The following is a 19,487-nucleotide window of genomic DNA, read 5'->3' on the forward strand; positions in this document are numbered from 1 at the left end:
GCATTCTCCAACATTTCTGGTATCTGATTGGTGTCCTCTTTTGTGAAGACAGAACCAAAGTATGCATTCAGTTGCTCAGCGATTTCTTTGTCCTCAATTATACATTCCCCCGTTTCAGTCTGTGGTGGGGCCTACATTCATCTTCACCAATCTCTTTCTTTTCATGTACTTATAGAAATTCTTCGTGTCAGTCTTTATATTCCCTGCAAGCTTACTTTTCATATTGTGTTTTCCCCTTCTTAACCAATCTCTTGGTTCTTTGTTGCTGAATTTTAAACTGCTCCCAATCCTCAGACCTATCATTTTTCTTGGCCAATCTGTATGAGTCTTCCTTGGATCGGATATTATCTCTAACTTCCTTTGCAAGTCATGGATTGGCCCTCTTACCCATTTTGTTTTGAGAGACTGGAATAAACTGTTGTTGCTGTTCCTCCAAGCGTTCCTTGAACGCTTGCCATTGCCTATTCACCGTCATCCCTTTACATAACTCTCCCCAATCAAGTCCAATTCATGCCTCATATCTTCATAGTGCCCTTTAAGATTCAGCACCCTAGTCTCCAAATCAACTACTTCACTCTCCAGCTTGATAAAAAATTCTATGTTATGGTCTCTCATCCCCAAAGAGTCTTGCACAGCTAGATTGGTAATGATTCCCTTCTCATTACACAGTACCTAGTCTAAGATGGCCTACTCTCCAGTTGGTTCCTTCACATATTGGACAAGAAAATCATCCCATATACACTTCAGGAATTCCTCTTCTACATTACTGTGGCTAATATGATTTGCCCAATCCATGTGCAGATTAAAATCACCCATGCTCAAGATATTTCCTCATCACATGTATCTCTAATTTAATGCCATTCCCAACATTACCACTGCAGTTTGGGAGGTATGACACCCTCTAGTGATTTTTGCTCCTTGGTATTTCTCAACTCTACCCATATGGACTCCACATTGTCAGAGCAATATCCTTTCTCACTATGTGTTAATTTCCTCTTTAACTAGCAATGCCATTCCACTGCCTTTTCTTTTTTGCCTACCCTTCTTAAATACTGCGTACCCTGGGACATTGTTGCCATCCCTGGTCACCCTGTAGCCATGTCTCTGTAATCCCAATTATATCGTATCGTTTCAGTGCAAGTAGTTCACCAATTTTCTTGAAAATGCTGTGCGCGTTAAGGCACAAAGCATTTTAAACTTGTCTTTTTGACGTCGTTTGTCTTGCTCCCAATATTTTTCGCTACAGATCTGTTTGAATTTTGTCCTTGGGTTCTCTGCCTATCATTTTTCTTAGTACCCTTTCTTTCTGTCCTTGCTCCCTCCTTACATAGGTTCCCATTCCCCTGGCATATTAGTTTAAACCCTCCCCAACTGCTCCAGCAAACACTCTCCCTAGGATATCAGACCCAGTCCTGCCCAGGTGCAACCTGTCCAATTTGTACAGGTCCTACCCCCTACAGAACCCAATGCCCCAGGAATCCGAAATCCTCCTCTGACACCATCTCTTCAGCCATGTATTCATCCGATAGATCCTGTCATTTCTAATATGACTAGCACGCGATTCAGCTTTCAAAAATAAACAAACAGCAGGAAAAACATATGCCAACAGCAGTAAGTACATTTTAACAAACTAGAACTACAGAAACCAGAGAGCTAAGAGACCGAGTAAATTGAAATTATTGCACTGCGATTAGACACTTCCACAAATTTTATCTGGCAGCAATCCATCCTCTTATACACTTGCCTATCATTTGCATCTGGTTCCAGAAACACTGCTTTCTGTGGATACCAATTGCCGAGTACAGCTGAATTTCCACATACTGCAAACACTTCTCCTAAGGTACAAAAGATAAAAAAAAGTCAACTTGGAAGGAACAGACATGCATGTGCACAAACATTCGCAGGTCAAATATAAAAAGTATAGATTTTGTAATTAGAACTCTGATCACTAGGCTTAGGATGTTGATTAACTGAATAACTCAGCAGCCATGTTATAATTGATTGGCTTATGCTATCTTTGGTTAAGTTCAACTAATCACACTGTACAACTAGATGCAATTCCTTTTATTAAAATAAATTTACAGAACCCAATTCTCTTCCCCCCCCCCCCAGGCAATTTAGCATGGGTTGTGGGGGTGAGGCCCGCGCAGACATAGGGAGAACGTGCAAACTCCACACGGACAGTGACCCTGGGCCAGGATCGAACCCAGGTCTTCGGTGCCATGAGACCACAGCACTAATCACTGCATCACCGTGCTGCCCAACCAGATGTAATTCAAGGCTGCACCTAACAAGTGTTCAGACAAAGAACACTGCATAAAACAATTACAACTTTTTAATCTATTTCTATATTAATACAGCTAATGTCACTGAAGTACCAATTTCACAAAGGGAAACTACCTTGGGACAGACACGCCTACAGAAAGAAATACAGCAAAGACCCTTTATGGGAGAAATCCACTCACGTCGCACTTACGTCATTATCTGAAAAGCGGCACCACACAAGCAATTTTTCCCCATTTCGGGTCAGTATGAAGTCAAAAACAAGCAATGGCTTGCAAAGTTACATGTCTAATGTTGAACTGGATATACTTTAAGTGAGCTCTGCAAATTCCAAAATGGCAGACTGTATCCTTTAGATTGACTGCAGGTTACCAATTACTCAAGCAAGCCAAGTGATGCGTAAATTGAACTTCCAGAATGAACCAAATCTCCTGTGCAGGACAAGCTATGCAACATACATCTAGGTTGCACATTTCCATCCAGGTTGCACATTTCAAAATCACAGAAGGAAGCTATCAGCCCATCGAGTTTGTGCTGCTCCTTGGAAAGAGCATCCCACTTAAGCCCATACCTCCACCCTATCCCCATAACCACACTTAACCAATCTGGACACCAAGGGCAATCCACCCAACCTGCACATCTTTGGACTGTGGGAGGAAACCGGAGCACTCAGTGTAAACCCAGAGACACGGGGAGAAAGTGCAAACTCCAGAGTCACCTGATGCCCACCTGAACTGGGGTCCCTGGAGCTATGAGGCAGCAGTGCCACTCCAAGAAAATATTTCACCTTAAGACTGCTTAAACCCGGAATATAATGGCTAATTTGGCACCTTTTTAAGAGAAGCCAGAATCTCTAGCACACCCGCATTGCTTAATGCCAATGATTTATTTTTTGGTATCTTCCAACAAGAAAATGAAAGCAAAGACGTTCTCTTGAACATGTGAAGTTTATTTTAGGTTAATTATTGGACACTGCAAAAACAAAAAAATGATATTGATCTGTTACTCAAAAGACAAGAAAGAATTGGTATGGCATCTGGGCATTGGAAGAGCACAAAATGTCAAATGAACTGAAAATTCTGAGAACTCAGGTACATCCAAGGTCTCAGTGTGCAACTAGAAATACACGAGACTGTAAGCTAAACATATATTTTGTTAATTATCACACAAACGCTTTGAAATTTAGTGCAAATCAAGAGTAACATTTAATTGAAAGATTAAAATTATAATTTAAATATATTCATGTGGACCATTTACTTGGTGCAACTTGGCTGCATGTAAATAATGATGTAAAATTTTGAAACCATTTACCAGTTCCAAATATTTGTACCAAATCTACAATTTAGTTCTACAGATTTTAGGAATCCTGAAAATATTTAAAGTTAATATTAGACAACTGGATTATTTGCCTCTTTCAGATTATCGACTATATTTTGTTATTTTGGAACATTCAGAAAAATATCCTAGAATGGACTTTTAAAAATATTTTTATTGAAAACTTTTTCATTGGAAACAGAATATTTGCTTCAAATTAGAATGCAAAAAAGATCACAATCAACAATAAAAACCCAACTAAAAACTTAATCCCCCAATATTAATAATCAAACCCCCTTAACACCTGACGGTGACCAACTCTTTTGAAAAAGGAAATTGATGGCTGCCATCTTGGGTAGATTTACTTCTACCAACCCTCTAATGGTGTACATGACCTTCTCCAAACTTGGGGGAAGACGGTAGCTCGTGGTATTGTCACTGAACTGATAATCCAGAGACCCAGGGCAACGTTCGGAGGGTTTGGGGTCCCAGGTTTGAATCCCACCATGGCAGATGGTGAAATTTGAATTCAATAAAAAGCTGGAATTAAAAGCCTAACAAAACCATTGCCAATTATTGTAAAAAAAACCATCTGGTTCGCTAATGTCCTTCAGGGAAGGAAATCTACCATCTTTACCAGGTCTGACCTACATGGGACTCTCGACCCACGCAACAACGCGGTTGACTCTTAACTGCCCCCATGAAATGGTCAGCAAGCCACTCAGTTCAAGAGCAATTAGGGGTGGGCAACAAATGCTGGCCCAACCAGCGATGCCCACATCCCAAGAACAAATTTTTGAAAGATGAAGGACTGACATGAGATCATCCAACCAGGCGAGGCACTGGGCAGAGTAGGAGACCTCTACCAAAGCATAATTCGCTACTTGCCTATTAACAAGGCAAGGGCGAAGACATCCACCATTATCCCCATCTGGAGCACGGGCAAGTCTGACACCCCGAAAATGTCCACCAGCGGACATTGCTCCAGTTCAACAATTAGTTCTCTCTGATGTGGTGCTGACGAAAGAAACCTAAAAGCTTATTAACTTGGGACAAGACCAGATTATATACGAGTGTCGTGTCCTCCCCCTGCCCTCCCCACGTACAATGCTCACACCACCCAGACAAAAGTCCAATCATCCTCACCTTGGTCAGATGAGCCCTGTGCACCACCTTGAATTGGATCAAATTAAGATGAGCGCACAAGAGTATGTGGAGTTGACCTTGCAAAGAGCCTCACATCTAATCATCCAGAATAGAACCCAATTCACCCTCTCATTTCATCTTTATCTCATTCAACAAAGCAGACTTCCAAAAAACCCCTCATCAGACCAGCCAAAGACAAAAGGCCTCTTCAGGGAGGATGGTGGTGCCAAGGGACAAGCCCAACACAAAATGTGAATCTGAAAATATCTAAACCGACAGGAAGCAGGCAGTTGAAATTTTTCCAACAATAACTTCAAGCCGACAAATCTTTCCTCCACGAACAAGTCCTCAAACCTCTCCTCCTCCCATGACCCAAACGTGGAGTCTAAATCCACTGGCAAAGAGGCGATTATTGCAGATAGGGGGCAGCAAAGACAGAGTGAAATTTAAAATGCTGTCTGAACTGCTTCCAGATTCTCAGTGTGGACAAGATACTGGCGTCGAAGAAAATCTTGCAGGAGGGAACGGCAGCGAGGCAGGTACTAATGCACCCATGTTAGAACTCCTACATGAACTCAACTCTTATTTGCCACCATGTGGAACACTGATCACTAAACCACTCCAATACTTTCTGAATATTGGCTGCCCAACAAGAAAATTTAGTAAAGCTAGACCAACTGGCTGTCGATATCTCTGGAGGAAGGCCCTTTGGATCCTTGGGATCTTACACACTCAAATAAAGGAGGTCACTAATTTGTTATCTCTGATAAAAAAAAGGACCTGGAGAGGAAAGTGGAGACACACTGAAAAAGGAAAAAAAAAAAAAAACTTGGCAGGACATTCATTTTAATAGCATGAGCCCTGACCGCCACAGGGGAGGTTATCCCACTTCAGTAAATCAGATTTGCCACCATTAACAAGACCAGCGTAATTTAATTTAGGAAGTGAGGATTAAGTGCGAGCCACCTGGATACCCAGATTACGAAAGCTAGATCTGGCAAGGCCAAATGATATCACCCCCAGATGTGCTCCCCTCGCTGGGGGAAACGGGAAGTATTCGCTCTTATTCAATTCAACGTGTACCCAGAGAAGGAGCCAAAACACCCAAGTAGCTTCATTATCTCATCCTAGTGAATACTGGGTTCCTAATGTAAAAAGCAGATCATCTGCATACAAGAACACCCCACCCTCCCCAACTTATTCCTCTCCATGTACAGGAAGATCTTGATGCTATGGCCAGCAAAAAAACAAAAGACAATATTTAATAGTCAGCGTATATTGGCTGACAATTGTGGACCCTTGACGAAGCCCTTCTTCGGAGATCACCTCTGGGTAGCGGTACTCCAACTGCGGTGCCAACACTTTGCAAGTAACATTAGCGTCTATAATCAAAAGTGAAACTATCCACATTCCATAGCATCTGTGGCCATCTTGAGGGCCAGGGAAATAGAGGCCTACGCAAGTGCAATAGGCAACAAATCCCAGGACAGGGAGTCATTAAACATATCCACGGTTAGAGGAATCAATTGCTCTGCAAACGTCTTACCAAACTCAATGGGGAAATCCTACAGGGCCAAGAGCCTTAATCTGCATCAACCAAATGCATTTCATAAAATTTCCTCAGGGCCCAATTGGGATTCAAACTCTTCCCGTCTCTCCCACTCCATTACTGGGATGGATAACCCATCCAAAAACCCTGTCTTGGCCAAACTCTCCACCGGTGGCTCCATGATGCAGCGACCCATAAAGATCCTGATAAAAGGTTTCAAAAGCTGCATTGACCTTAGGTGGTAACCAAATTGCCACAAGTACCTTATCTGCCCAATGAGCTAAAAGGTCCAGTGTTCATAAAATAACCCCTCAAATGCAGCTGCATCATGGTCTTATCGGATAGCAATTCAAATTGTGTCGGCAGCTTTCTCCTGCTTGCAAGCAACTCCAGGGTTGGGGCAAGCGAGGACCGATGGGGTCCACCTGCCTCAGCCCTTCCACTCCACTCCCCACAGTCCTTTCCATGTGTTCTTTGTCAGACATTATATCCCCTGATATCCACCTCAAAGGTTTCCCACAACATAGGTGAAATAAACGCACTTACTAAATTTAATATTTCCCTCAATGGTATTGGACATGCATTCGCAAGATCTTTTATCCGTTAAATATGCTGCACCAATCTCCATGGCAGTGGTTGGGAGGGACCAGACTATAAAATTCACAAAATGTGGGGCATGGTCTCAAATCACCAAATACTCCACCCTCTACCAAAGGGAGAGGAGACCTTCCTACCACAAGAGAGTCAATATAAGAGTGTGGACAGGGGTGAAAAAATTATTTTTATTCCTCAGGTGCAACCCCCCCCCCCACACAAAAAGCTGTTCCATGAAAGCCAACAATGCACAACATTAACTAGGGGGTGCCCATCAAAGATCCACTAACAATCTTGTGCCCACCATTAGGGCCCAAGAGATAAGTGGCAGAAAACTGAAACCTTTTATTGATCCAATTGCTGCACCCCAGGCCCGACCATCAAAGCTCTAATTTAAAACTTACTTCACCCACCTCCCCCTTCTGCAAATGAATCTTCTGCAGAAACACCACATCAGCATTCAAAAGGTGAGCAAATACCCTAGATCTTTTCATGTAGCCATTCAAACCCCTTGTATTGCAGGTGACCAAACTAATTTGGTGCCGCTTCCCCCTGCCCCCTTTGATCTGGACTCAGCTATTTCCACCGAGAGGGATTATCGAATCTTACACAAAGTACAGCCAACAAGACCACTTAAAATGGCCGCCAAACTAGCAAGGCAAAAGAAAGAAATATATGCAGTCACGTCAGCAACTATCCCTGTCCGCCATCCCCCTTCTCCCACAGTACCAGATGCAAATATACATAGAAAAAAGTAAGACAAACAAAAGCTACCAAAACCTACTTCTAATAAACCTTACCCCAATCAGAACAAAAACACTAAACTCATGTAAAACAAAACTAATAATGTGCTGCAGTCACCCCCATCGGTTCGCTCCAGTTAGCTAACTCTTCAGCTAGCAGGGCAGCTCCTGCCTTGAGTGAAGAAAGATACTAACAGAAGAAAGACACAAAAAGTACTCCATATTTCCATATCAGTTATACCAAGAGCAGCAATACGTCTCCATAACATTAAACCTCCCCCCCCCCCCCCCCCCCCCCACTCAAGTCCAACTTTTGAAACACTCAACCCAAATAAGAACAAAAAATGCAAGCAGCATGGTGGCGCATTGGATTAGCACTGTGGCCTCACGGCACCGAGGTCGCAGGTTCGATCCCGGCTCTGGGTCACTGTCCGGGTGGAGTTTGCACATTCTCCCAGTGTTTGCATGAGATTTGCCCCCACAACCCAAAAATGTGCAAGCTAGATGGATTGGCCACACTAAATTGCCCCTTAATTGGAAAAAAATGAATTGGGTACTCTAAATTTGTAAAAAAAAAAAGAAGAAATGCAAAACATGAACATGGAATCCCAACTCACCATATCGACATGCCCCAACACCAAAGAAGCTCAGAAACCTCACTCAACCTGCACCCAACCAAAGCTTTTTTACAAAAGAAATCAGTCTCTTCTGGTGCATCAGGAAAAAAAAAAGTCTTTCCCCTCAAACGTCACCAAGCACCACTGGGTACACCATCCCAAATCGGACTCCACTTTTATACACGCTGTGGCTTTGTTAAACGCTGCCTGCGTCTTTGCGAGCTCTGCTCCAACTTCTTGAAAAAGCCCGATGGCGTGGCCGTCCCATTTATAGTCACGATGCTCCTTTACCCATCTCAGGACCTGTCTTTTTCTTGGAAGTTATGAAACGGCACAATTACTGCTTGCGGTAGTTCGTTGGTTTGGGGCCTCTGTTGAGTGTCCGGTGGGCTTGAAACAGCTCGGGAGGGGACGCGAATCCCCTCCACACAATATCTTCTCAAACACCTTCACAAAATATTCCGAGGGAAATGGGCCTTCCATCCCCTCTGACAACCCCCAACAGATCGAATATTTTGCCTTCTGGAGTGATTCTTCAAATTATTCACTTTGGCCTTCAGTGCTTTATTCACATCAGTGAGAGAAATTTCCACTTCCATAGGTGCAATTTGATTGCTATGCCTCAAAAGAGTCACCGCCATGCCTTGTATCGCAGTGCAATGTGCTTTTACCATCTCGTTGGGACTTCTCCAATACTAACTGAATAGGAGCCAGGGCCTCTTCCATCGACTTGCAGAGGTGCCTGATACAATCCGCCATTGCTTCTCAAATTCACCGCCAAGGTGCTGCAAGTGGAGTGGCTGGAGTTCCAGAAGCTGCCTGTGCCATTTTGTTTCCACTGACGAGCCCCATGAAGCCTCTGATTCAGTCTACGAATTTCTGCGTTCAAGCTTCTTCCCCATAGCCCTGCCGGGCATTTCCCCTATGTTAGCACCTCATTCGATTAATCAATTGGGTTGTTAAACAAAAAGCTCCCAGAAACTGGGCTAAAAGTACAGTACCCTAGCAGGAGCCACCTTGTGTACGTCCTCCCCCTACATACTGCCACAGGAGTCCTGGACTTCTTTTAATATCTTAAGAGTCAAATATATTCATACTTCACCCTGGATTTGTATATCAACAAATTATACTCAATTCTAGAAACAACAGATTCTGAATGAATGTTATCGAACATGACTCAAAATCATGTTAGCGCCATTAATTTGGTGGTTTCTGCATCATGGGTGAGTGAAAGACCCATTTATTGCCTTTGGATTACATGTAGGATTTCTAATTTTAGGAGACTATTTCATCAGTCTCACAGGACACTTTCAGAGCAGGCTTCAGCTACCAAACTGTAGAAGCGCACAGCAACAGAAAATAATTGGACTATGTAATCAACAGGAGCTTTTGAGAAAGGTTCTACCAAGTTTGTTCAACTGGTTTTCTTTGCAAACCTTTTTTATATAAAAAAAAACAATGAACACACTTTTTGGAAGGAAATGGTCTTTACTAGATAATCTTTCTGAGAACAAGTGTCCAAATTGACTTTGTCACTGATTGAGACTTCAACAGCCTAACATTACTGCTGTCTGTAATCATAAGACCATAATTAGGCCAATCGACACATTGAATGACGGAGCAGATTAGATCATGGCTGATATGTTTTTAATCCCCATTCTCCTGTCTTCTCCCCATAACCCGTGATCCGCTTATTAATCAAGGATCTATCTATCTCCGTCTTAACAACACTCTTGATACATTACATTAGCCATTTTCCAGTCATCTGGGACCCTCCCGTCTCCGGTGATTCCCGAAAGATCACCAATGCCTCCACAATCGCTTCAGCTATCTCTTTGAACCATGGGGTGTAGTCCAACTGGTCCAGGTAATTTATGCACCTTCAGACCTTTTGGTTTCCCCAGAACCTTCTCCTTAGGTGACTGTCACCACACTTAGCTCTGTCCCCTGATTCTCCTGGCGTTCTGGTATCCCACTGGTGTCTTCCACCATGAAGACTGATGTGCAAAGTAACTATTCAGTTCCTCTACCATTACTTTGTTTCCTATTACTACGTCTCCAACCTCATTTTCCAGTAATCCAATGTCTATTCTTGCCCCCTCTTACTTTATTTATATTGAAAAAAATCTCTATCTTTTGTTATATTACTGGCTAGCTTCACTCATTTAATCTTCTTCCCCCTTATTACTTTTTTAAATTGTCCTTTGCTCGCTTTTAAACGCTTCCCACTAATCCTCGCCACTTTGTATGCTTTTATTTAATGCTGTCCTTGACTTCCCTCGTCAACCATGGATGCCTCGTCCTCCCTTAGCATGTTTCCTCTTACTTAGGATGAATTTCTGTTGTGCCTCCAAATAATCCTCAAAAAGTCCTTCCATTGCTGTTCCACTGTCTTCCCTGCTAGGCTCCCCTTCCAATCAACTCTGGCTTGCTCCTCCCCCATGTCTTTGTAGTTACCGTAATTCAATTGTAATACCGTTACCTCTGATTCCAGCTTCTCCCTCTGCAACTGCAAGATAAATCCAATCTTATTGTGGTCACTGTCCCTTAAGGGTTCCTTCACCTTAAGTTCCTTAAGCAGGTTTGCCTTATTACACCACCAAATCTAAAATTGCCTGTTCCCTAGTAGGCGCTGCCACAAGCTGCTCCAAAAAACACAAATCATTTCTTAGACATTCCACAAATTTCTTCTCTTGGGACCTACTCCCAACCCGACTTTCCCAGTTCACCTGCATACTGAAGTCCCCCATGTGATATTACATTTTTTATATGCCTTTTCTATCTCCTGATATATTTTCTGTCCCACATCCTGTCTATGCTAGGGAGCCTGTACATAACCCCTTCATGGGCTTTTTACCATTGCGATTCCTCAATTCTATCCACACAGATTATATTCCTTCTGATTCTTTAATTGCATCTTACTACCGAGTAACTTCATTCATTACTAACAATGCATGTCCCTCTGTCCATCTACAGGTCCTTCAATATGACATATAGTTTGATATTTAGATCCCAACCCCGATAGCCTTGCAGCCACGTCTGTGAAGCCCACATCGTACTGGCCAATTTCAATGTGTGCAACAAACTCATTTACCTTTCCGTATACTGAGCGCATTGAGGTACAACTCCTTCAGTCCTGCATTGACCACCCCTCATATTCGTCACGTCACCTTTTTTGCTCCGCCTGAAGTTAGATTCCTGTCACCTTCTAATCTCTTACTTTATTACGTGGACTGGAAACTTCACAAACCTCTCCTGAACCCTCGGCTCTTTTAACTAGCTTAAAGTCCTTAGCATTAATCTGCACTTCTGCCTTCTCCTTTAACTTTAATTTTCTAATTCTCCATATAACTGAACTCTACCTCCCACTATGTAGTTTTTTTTTTTTTTAAATTGAGTACCCAATGAATTTTTCCCAATTAAGGGGCAATTTAGCGTGTTCAATCCACCTACTTTGCACATCTTTGGGCTGTGGGGGAGAAACCCACGCAAACATGGGGAGAATGTGCAAACTCCACACGGACAGTGACCCAGAGCCGGGATCGAAACTGGGACCTCGACGCCGTGAGACTGCAATGCTACCACTGCGCCACCGTGTTGCCCTCCCACTATGTAGTTTTATGCCCATGATCAAATGCATTAAACTCATATTTAAGTTACCTGGACAAAAAGATACATGTCTTTTGGCAATACTGTTACAGAAGTACTGCCTGTTTGTGCAGGGTAGGTGGATTGGCCACACTAAATTGCCACTAACTGGGAAAAAATAATAATTGGGTACTCTATAATTAAAGGGAAAACAAAACGAAACAAATGAAAACAATGATCAGAAATGCCAATAAAACTTCAATGACAGTATTTCAAGGAATGAGTGACTAAGAGTACTGACAAATAAATGTCTTGTTTTATTACACACACACAAAGAACAATTTACCAGACTATTTCCTTGTGATTCAGCTACACTCAAAAGTAATGCTATTGCATATTGTCTGCCACACAAACTGATCATATTAATTCAAATATAAAATGTTTACAAAAAAGGCAAGTATGACACGAAACTAGAACTATTTTGTTAAAATTTAATACTACACAAGGAATTGCTGAATAGGCATTTGTTCCCTTTCTGCTGGAAACATGCATAGACATCCGAGATTTAATTAGGAAGTTTCATAGTCTCTTACACAATTACAAGCTGCCATGCAACAATTTCAACACATCATTTAACCCTTCGGTGGAATACCTGGAAGAGTAACTCCCTTTATTTTGAAAGTGACCTGTGAAGTGGACATGCTTGCCGACGTCGAGGAACGATTGAATGGCTGATGTTACCTAGAGTAAAAACACAAGTTAATGGAATTGTTACAACAATTCTAACTTTTCAAACTAACATATGGAAAAGTTGCGCTGCTTGTGGTGACAAATGCTACTGAACTAGTTATTTACAAAAAGGTACTAGAACCCAATTACTCATCAGATTGCCAAATCCTCTGTAAGCACAAAGTTCCCCCACTTGTCAGAGCATTGAACTTCGATTGCAGCTGCATTGCTATGAGAGGTGTCAAATTGTGGTCACGTTTCTCCCACTTAGAGCCATATTCATGCATTAAGTGGCATTAGAGCAGGTCACCAAAAACCTTTTGTGGCAATTAGCCAATGGACAAGCAATGTAATACTCTCACCATAATGCAGCAGTCAATTGCAAATTAAATCTCCAATTTATCTTTCCCAAATCAATAAGAAACACACTTCTGTCTTGTTGAAAATCAACACTATTTTTAGAGAACATTTTTAGAAATTCTGATACTCCTCCTCAGTAAGCATGTAAAAGAAAATCTCCTGCACTGCTCAAATATCACAGCTTACTTAAGCCCCAACAGTGTCTTGATTTAAACCTTTACAAATACTTACAAAGCAATCCAAGCTTTTCGTTGACGAGAGTTGAGAAAATAAATCTTCAAAATTGCCATGTAACCAGTGGAGTTATTACTCAAACGGCAGTAAAGAACCACCACCTGCACAAAAGATAATGTATTGTAATATCATTGCCAAAATGAAGTTGGCAGCCATGGAAGTACTGAATCTGTATTTGGGTGCTATAAAACATATGGTTGTGGCCGAATGATACATCTTTCTGCCTTTCCACACTTGCACTTCAGCGTCATTGGAATACAGTTTTTGAGCTTACAGAATAATGAAATTCGGTACATACAAGTTAACCAGGCATACAAGAGAACCCCACTTTTAACTCCAAAAATCAGGCTTCTGCGCGTACTCAGCGTATCTGTCGACCCTCTTTCCAGCTAAGTGCCATACTTGCATCAGTCAACCTCTATTTTCCTTCCTGGAAATGCATGCTTTACTTACCGGTAAGTTAACACATGGAATCAGGCAGGCAGCAAGTGTAACAAAGATGCACAGGAGTTAAGACACACTTTCAGAGCTGACCAAACATGGCAGGACAAGTGATGACAGAAACGGGTTACAAGCAAAAATTAAGAATTACAAAGCTGTATTCAAGCTAAAAGTCACAATATTTGCCAACTTGTCAAATAATTGTACTGCATCAAGGAAAGTCACTGTTATGGAAAAACTGGTGTGAGAATGGATGGCGATGCCAAAGAGGACCATCTACTTGAGAAACAGAAAGATCAGTCTGGGTCTTACATTTGCCAAATGTATGGTAGCTAAATGTGTTTATGACCCAAAAGGTAGATAGGAAAGCAAGTTGTCACCAAAAATGCAATGTGTAACGAACACTTAAATGGGTCAGGCCAAACCCAGAATTCAGCAAAGATGTCAGACCATAGCTAGTTGGCGCAGTCACTTTATAGAAAACAATAATAATAATCTTTTATTGCCACAGGTAGGCTTACATTAACACTGCAATGAAGTTACTGTGAAAAGCCCCAAGTTTCCACATTCCGGCACCTGTTCGGGTACAGAGGGAGAATTCAAATGTCTAAATTACCTAATAGCACGTCTTTCGGGACTGGTGCTGTGGCAGAAGACCAAAATTGCTCAAGACCACCAAGAGACATTGACACCGCAATAACCAGTTTCCAGGGTTAATCATCAGATAGTAGAAAAATCACTAGTACGCACTAAGTCACATCAGCAAGATTAATCAACATTTTTATATGCCCTGCTGCCAAACACGGAATGGTTTAAAAACAGTTCTAGCGAACCGATAAAACAGAGAAGACAAGATTCATGGTGGTGCTAACCTGCACAGCCAGAATGAAATTAAAGTCTATGGTAATTTTTGAAGGCAAAACCATGCAAAGCATCGAGTTCCCTCCAGAAGATTTTGCGCATGTCCACGGTAACGACTGGATGGAGTGATGTTATGGGTAGATAATATGTGGAATAGGCATAAAGAATGCAGTTCATTAGTGTGGGACATGTTCAGATCTTTGATCGCATAACTATCGCGATCAATAGGTGCCGGTGAAAAGATAGCATACACACTGGTGTTCTCTCACCAAGTGGTCTTCCCCCAAGACACACCCTGCATTTCACAATGTGGACCATCCAACTCACACAAATGGCTCACATTTATACTTGGCATATAAGCTGACCCCCATTTTCAGAAGCTTGAACGGTCAACTTGTATACCATTTAACTTGAAAATACCACCATTTAATTTGATAAAATACTTTAGTAATAAATGACTGTTAATACTAGGCTTGCTGGTAGTCAGAAGATAATGCTATCACAGGAAGAGAACTCTACCGCTGTATTTATGAAATTGAACTTTTTTTGCAATTTAAGCTGCAGCTAGCAAATCTGACCTATAAATTGTAACAACTGAATATAGGTAACTACAAAGAAATGAGGGAGGAGCTGGCCAGAGTTGATCGGAAGGGGAGCCTAGTAAGGAAGACAGTGCAACAGCAATGGCAGGGATTTTGGGGATTATTTAGGAGGCATAACAGAAATTTATCCGAAGGAGGAGATAACATGCTACGGGAAGGATGAGGCATCCATGGTGGATGAGGGAAGTCAAGGAAAGTATAAAAGCAAAATAAAAAACATAAGGTGGTGAGGATTAGGAAGCCTTTAAAAGCGAGCAGTGGACAACTAAAAAAGCAATAAGAGGGGAGAAGATGAAATATGAGTTTAAGCTAGCTAGTAATATAAAAGAAGTTAATGCAGTGGCTATCACTGAGAAGGTTCTGGGGAAACTGGAAGGTCTGAAGGTGCATAAACCACCTGGACTGGAAGGACTACACTCCAGGGTTCTAAAGGAGATAGCTGATGTTTCTGGAGGCATTGGTGGTGGTGATGATCTTTCAAGAATCACTGGAGACAGGGAGGATCCCAGAGGACTGGCAAACAGCTGATGTAACACCCCTGTTTAAGAAGGGAGGGAGGCAAAGATAGGAAATTGTAGGCTGGTTAGCCTGCCTTTGGTCATTGGTAAGGTTTTAGGTGACCATTATTAAAGATGAGATTGAGGAGTTCTTGGAAGTGCATGATAAAATAGGACTGAGTCAGCACGGCTTCATCAATGGGAGGTCATGTCAGACAAATCTGTTAGAATTCTTTGAGGTGGTAACAAGGTGGTTAGACAAAGGAGAACCAGTGGATGTGATCCATTTAGATTTCCAGAAGGCCGTTGACAAGGTGCCGTATAGCTGGCTGTTAAAATAAGTGAAAAGCCCATGGTGTTAAGGCTAAGATACTGGCACGGATAGGGAATTGGCTGACTGGCAGAGTGGTGATAAACGGGTCTTTTTCAGGATGGCAGTCGGTGCCTCAGTAGTCGGCGTCGGGACCACAACTTTTCACAATATATTAACAATCTTGAAGAAGGAACGGAGGGCACTGTTGCCAAATTTACAGATATTACAAAGATATGCAGAAGTACAGGTAGTATTGAGGAAGCAGAAGGGCTGCAGAAGTACTTGGACAGGCTAGGAGAGTGGGCTAAGTTGGAGATGGAAAACAATGTGGAAAAGAGAGAAGTTATGCACTTTGGAAGGAAGAATGGAGGCATAGGCGATTTTCTAAAATGGGAAGAGGCTTAGGAAATCAGAAGCACAAAGATACTTAGGAATCCTTGTTCAAGATACTCCAAGGTTAACGTGCAGGTTCTGTCAGCAGTTAGGAAGGCAAATATAATGTTGGCATTCATATCGAGAGGGCTAGAATACAAGAGCAGGAATGTACTTCTGAGGCTGTACAAGGCTCTGGTCAGACCCTGTTTGGCGTATTGAGTGTAGTTTTGGGCTCAGTATCTAAGGATGGATATGCTGGCCTTGTAAAGGGTCCAGAGGAGTTTCACAAGAATGACCCCTGGAATGAATAGACTGTCACATGGAGAGCGGTTGAGGACTCTGGGTCTGTACTCATTTTACAATTTAGACAGACAAAGGGGGATCTTCTTGAAACTTATAGGACACCGAGGGGCCTAGATAAGAGTAAACATGGAGAGGATATTTCCACGAATCAAAATGTCACCCAAGGGGACAGCCTCAGACTGAAGGGACGATCCTTTAAAACGGTGATGAGGAGGAATTTCTTCAGCCAGAGGTTGGTGAATAGAAGAAAAGTACAGCACAGGAACAGGCCCTTCGGCCCTCCAAACCTGCGCAGACCATGCTGCCCATCTAAACTAAAATCTTCTACACTTCCGGGATCCGTATCCCTCTATTCTCATCCTAATGTATTTGTCAAGATGCCCCTTAAACGTCACTACCATCCCTGCTTCCACCACCTTCTCCGGCATGGTGTTCCAGGCACCCACTACCCTCACGGTAGCATGGTGGTTAGCATCAATGCTTCACAGCTCCAGGGTCCCAGGTTCGATTCCCGGCTGGGTCACTGTCTGTGTGGAGTCTGCACGTCCTCCCCGTGTGTGCGTGGGTTTCCTCCGGGTGCTCCGGTTTCCTCCCACAGTCCAAAGATGTGCAGGTTAGGTGGATTGGCCATGCTAAATTGCCCGTAGTGTAAGGTTAATGGGGGGATTGTTGGGCTACGGATTACGTGGGTTTAAGTAGGGTGATCATTGCTCGGCACAACATCGAGGGCTGAAGGGCCTGTTCTGTGCTGTACTGTTCTATCTATCTATCTACCCTCGGTCCAAAAAAAAAAACTTACCTCGTACATCTCCTCTAAACCTTACCCCTCGCACCTTAAACCTATGCCCCCTAGTAATTGACCCCTCTACCCTGGGAAAAAGACTATTCACTCTGTCTTTTCCCCTCAATTTTGTAAACCTCTATCAGGTCGTTCCTCAATCTCCTTCATTTCAGTGAGAACAAACCAAGTTTATTCAACCTCTCCTCATAGCTAATGCCCTCCATACCAGGCAACATCCAGGTAAATCTCTTCTGCACTCTCTATAAAGCTTCCACATCCTTCTGGTAGTGTGGCGACCAGAAGCGAACACTATGCTCCAAGTGTGGCCTAACTAAGGTTCTATACAGCTGCAACATGACTTGCCAATTCTTATACTCAATGCCCCGGCCAATGAAGGCAAGCATGCCGTATGCCTTCTTGACTACCTTCTCCACCCGTGTTGCCCCTTTCAGTGACCTGTACACCAAGATCTCTCGGACTGTCAATACTCGAGAGTTCTACTATTCACTGTATATTCCCTACCTGTATTAGACCTTCCAAAATGCATTACCTCACATTTGTGGTACCTGTGGAACTCTTTGCCGCACAAGACTGTGGGGGCCAAATCACAGTGCCTTTAAGACAGAGATAGATATGTTCTTGATTAATAAAGGATCAGGAGTTATGAGGAGAAGACAGGAGAATGGGGATGAGAAACACTTAGCCATGATTGAGTGGCGCACTTGATGGGCCAAATGGCCTAATTCTGCTCCTATCTTATTCTCCAAAGATTAAATTGCAATAAAAAAAGGGAGAAAAACTGCAAGTGTTAGGAGTACTCAGGCCTGCAGCATGGAGAGATAGAATCACATGATCTTTGCAGTGCAGGTGGTCATTTGGTCCGTCTGCACTACACCCTCCGAAAGAGCATCTGCCCTAGGCCCACACCACTGCCCCATGATCATATTGTATGGAGATGCAGGCTTGAAGGGCCAAATGGCCTGCTCCTGGAGTGATTTTCTAATGTATCTATCCTGTAACACCACCTTAACCTTTGGACACGAAGGAGCAATTTAGCATGGCCAATCCACTCAACCTGAAATGAAAATCGCTTGTCACAAGTAGGCTTCAAATGAAGTTACTGTGAAAAGCCCCTAGTCGCCACATTCTAGCGCCTGTTCGGGGAGGCTGTTACGGGAATCGAACAGTGCTGCTGGCCTGCCTTGGTCTGCTTTCAAAGCCAGCGATTTACCCCTGTGCTAAACAACCTACACATCTTTGGACTGTGGGAGGAACACGGAGGAAACCCACGCAGACACGGGAAGAATGTTATTGACATTTTGGGTGTGTGCACTTTGAGAATGATAACTTCCATTTAGAGTGAAGATGATATTGGAAAATACTGAAGCATAGAGAAGTTATGTATTATTTTCTTTTTCCGCTGATGGAATAGTTTGGCCAACACAGTTGACTTTTTAAGTATTGTAGCCATTGCTAACATGGTTTGGCAGCAACTGTGGAGAGAAACTGAGTTAAAGTTTTGAGCCCAAACGACTTTTCTGCACAATTGAAGGTATCACAAATGAATCATATAGTCGGAGAAGTGGGTGGAGGAGGCGGGGGAGAATAGAATTGGGATAGGTCATGGCAAAGGTGGACACAAGACAAAGGGAAGTGCTAATGGTGCCATTAAGCGGTGAAGAATGCCAATAGTGGCAAAAGATTTCAGAATGTGTCAATGGGAGCAGAAGTGAACAATGACCATCTGGGGGCAGAGCGGGTTATGTTGAGACAGGCCAAGAGAACAACGAAAAAAAAGTGTCAAGATGGAGGATGAAATTTGCTGTCTGAGTTAATTAACTTAAATGTTGAGCCCAGAAGATTACAATGTGCCTAATCAGAAGAGGTGATGCTGTTCTTCCAGTTTGCGTTGGGCATTACTGGAGCATTGTAGCAGGCCTAGGACTGATGTGGGCATAAGAGAAAAATGCTGAGTTGAAATGGCAAGCGACAAGGAAGTTTGGGAGTCATACTATTTTTTAAAAATATTTTTATTCTCCATTTTCTTCAGAACTTACACCCCACCAAACAGTAAACGCCAATGAATACAATGTCAATCCCCTTATTAACAACAACGATCCCATCTTCCTACCACCCCAAACAACGGCCCACCTGACA

General features: G+C 42.7%; 1 protein-coding gene across 4 annotated transcripts in view; it reads right to left on the minus strand.

Annotated features, from left to right (window-relative positions):
• Nucleotides 1–19,487, minus strand: part of gpcpd1 (glycerophosphocholine phosphodiesterase 1) — a 103,827-nt gene that overhangs the window by 74,685 nt on the left and 9,655 nt on the right. For 2 of the 4 annotated variants that reach the window (XM_038806210.1, XM_038806193.1), the window contains 2 exons: nt 12,487–12,575; nt 1,745–1,835 (listed from right to left, as the gene is read on the minus strand). Coding sequence is in view for 3 of the 4 variants with exons in the window: in XM_038806193.1 (XP_038662121.1) it covers nt 1,745–1,835; nt 12,487–12,535 (140 nt within the window). In the remaining variant the exon portion in view is untranslated. Of the gene's footprint in view, nt 1–1,744; nt 1,836–12,486; nt 12,576–13,154; nt 13,259–13,610; nt 14,822–19,487 lie in introns of those variants that run through there. The other 2 variants (XM_038806202.1, XM_038806184.1) reach the window with 2 other exon arrangements.

Source organism: Scyliorhinus canicula, chromosome 1 (assembly GCF_902713615.1).
Source record: "Scyliorhinus canicula chromosome 1, sScyCan1.1, whole genome shotgun sequence".
Taxonomy (NCBI): domain Eukaryota; kingdom Metazoa; phylum Chordata; class Chondrichthyes; order Carcharhiniformes; family Scyliorhinidae; genus Scyliorhinus; species Scyliorhinus canicula.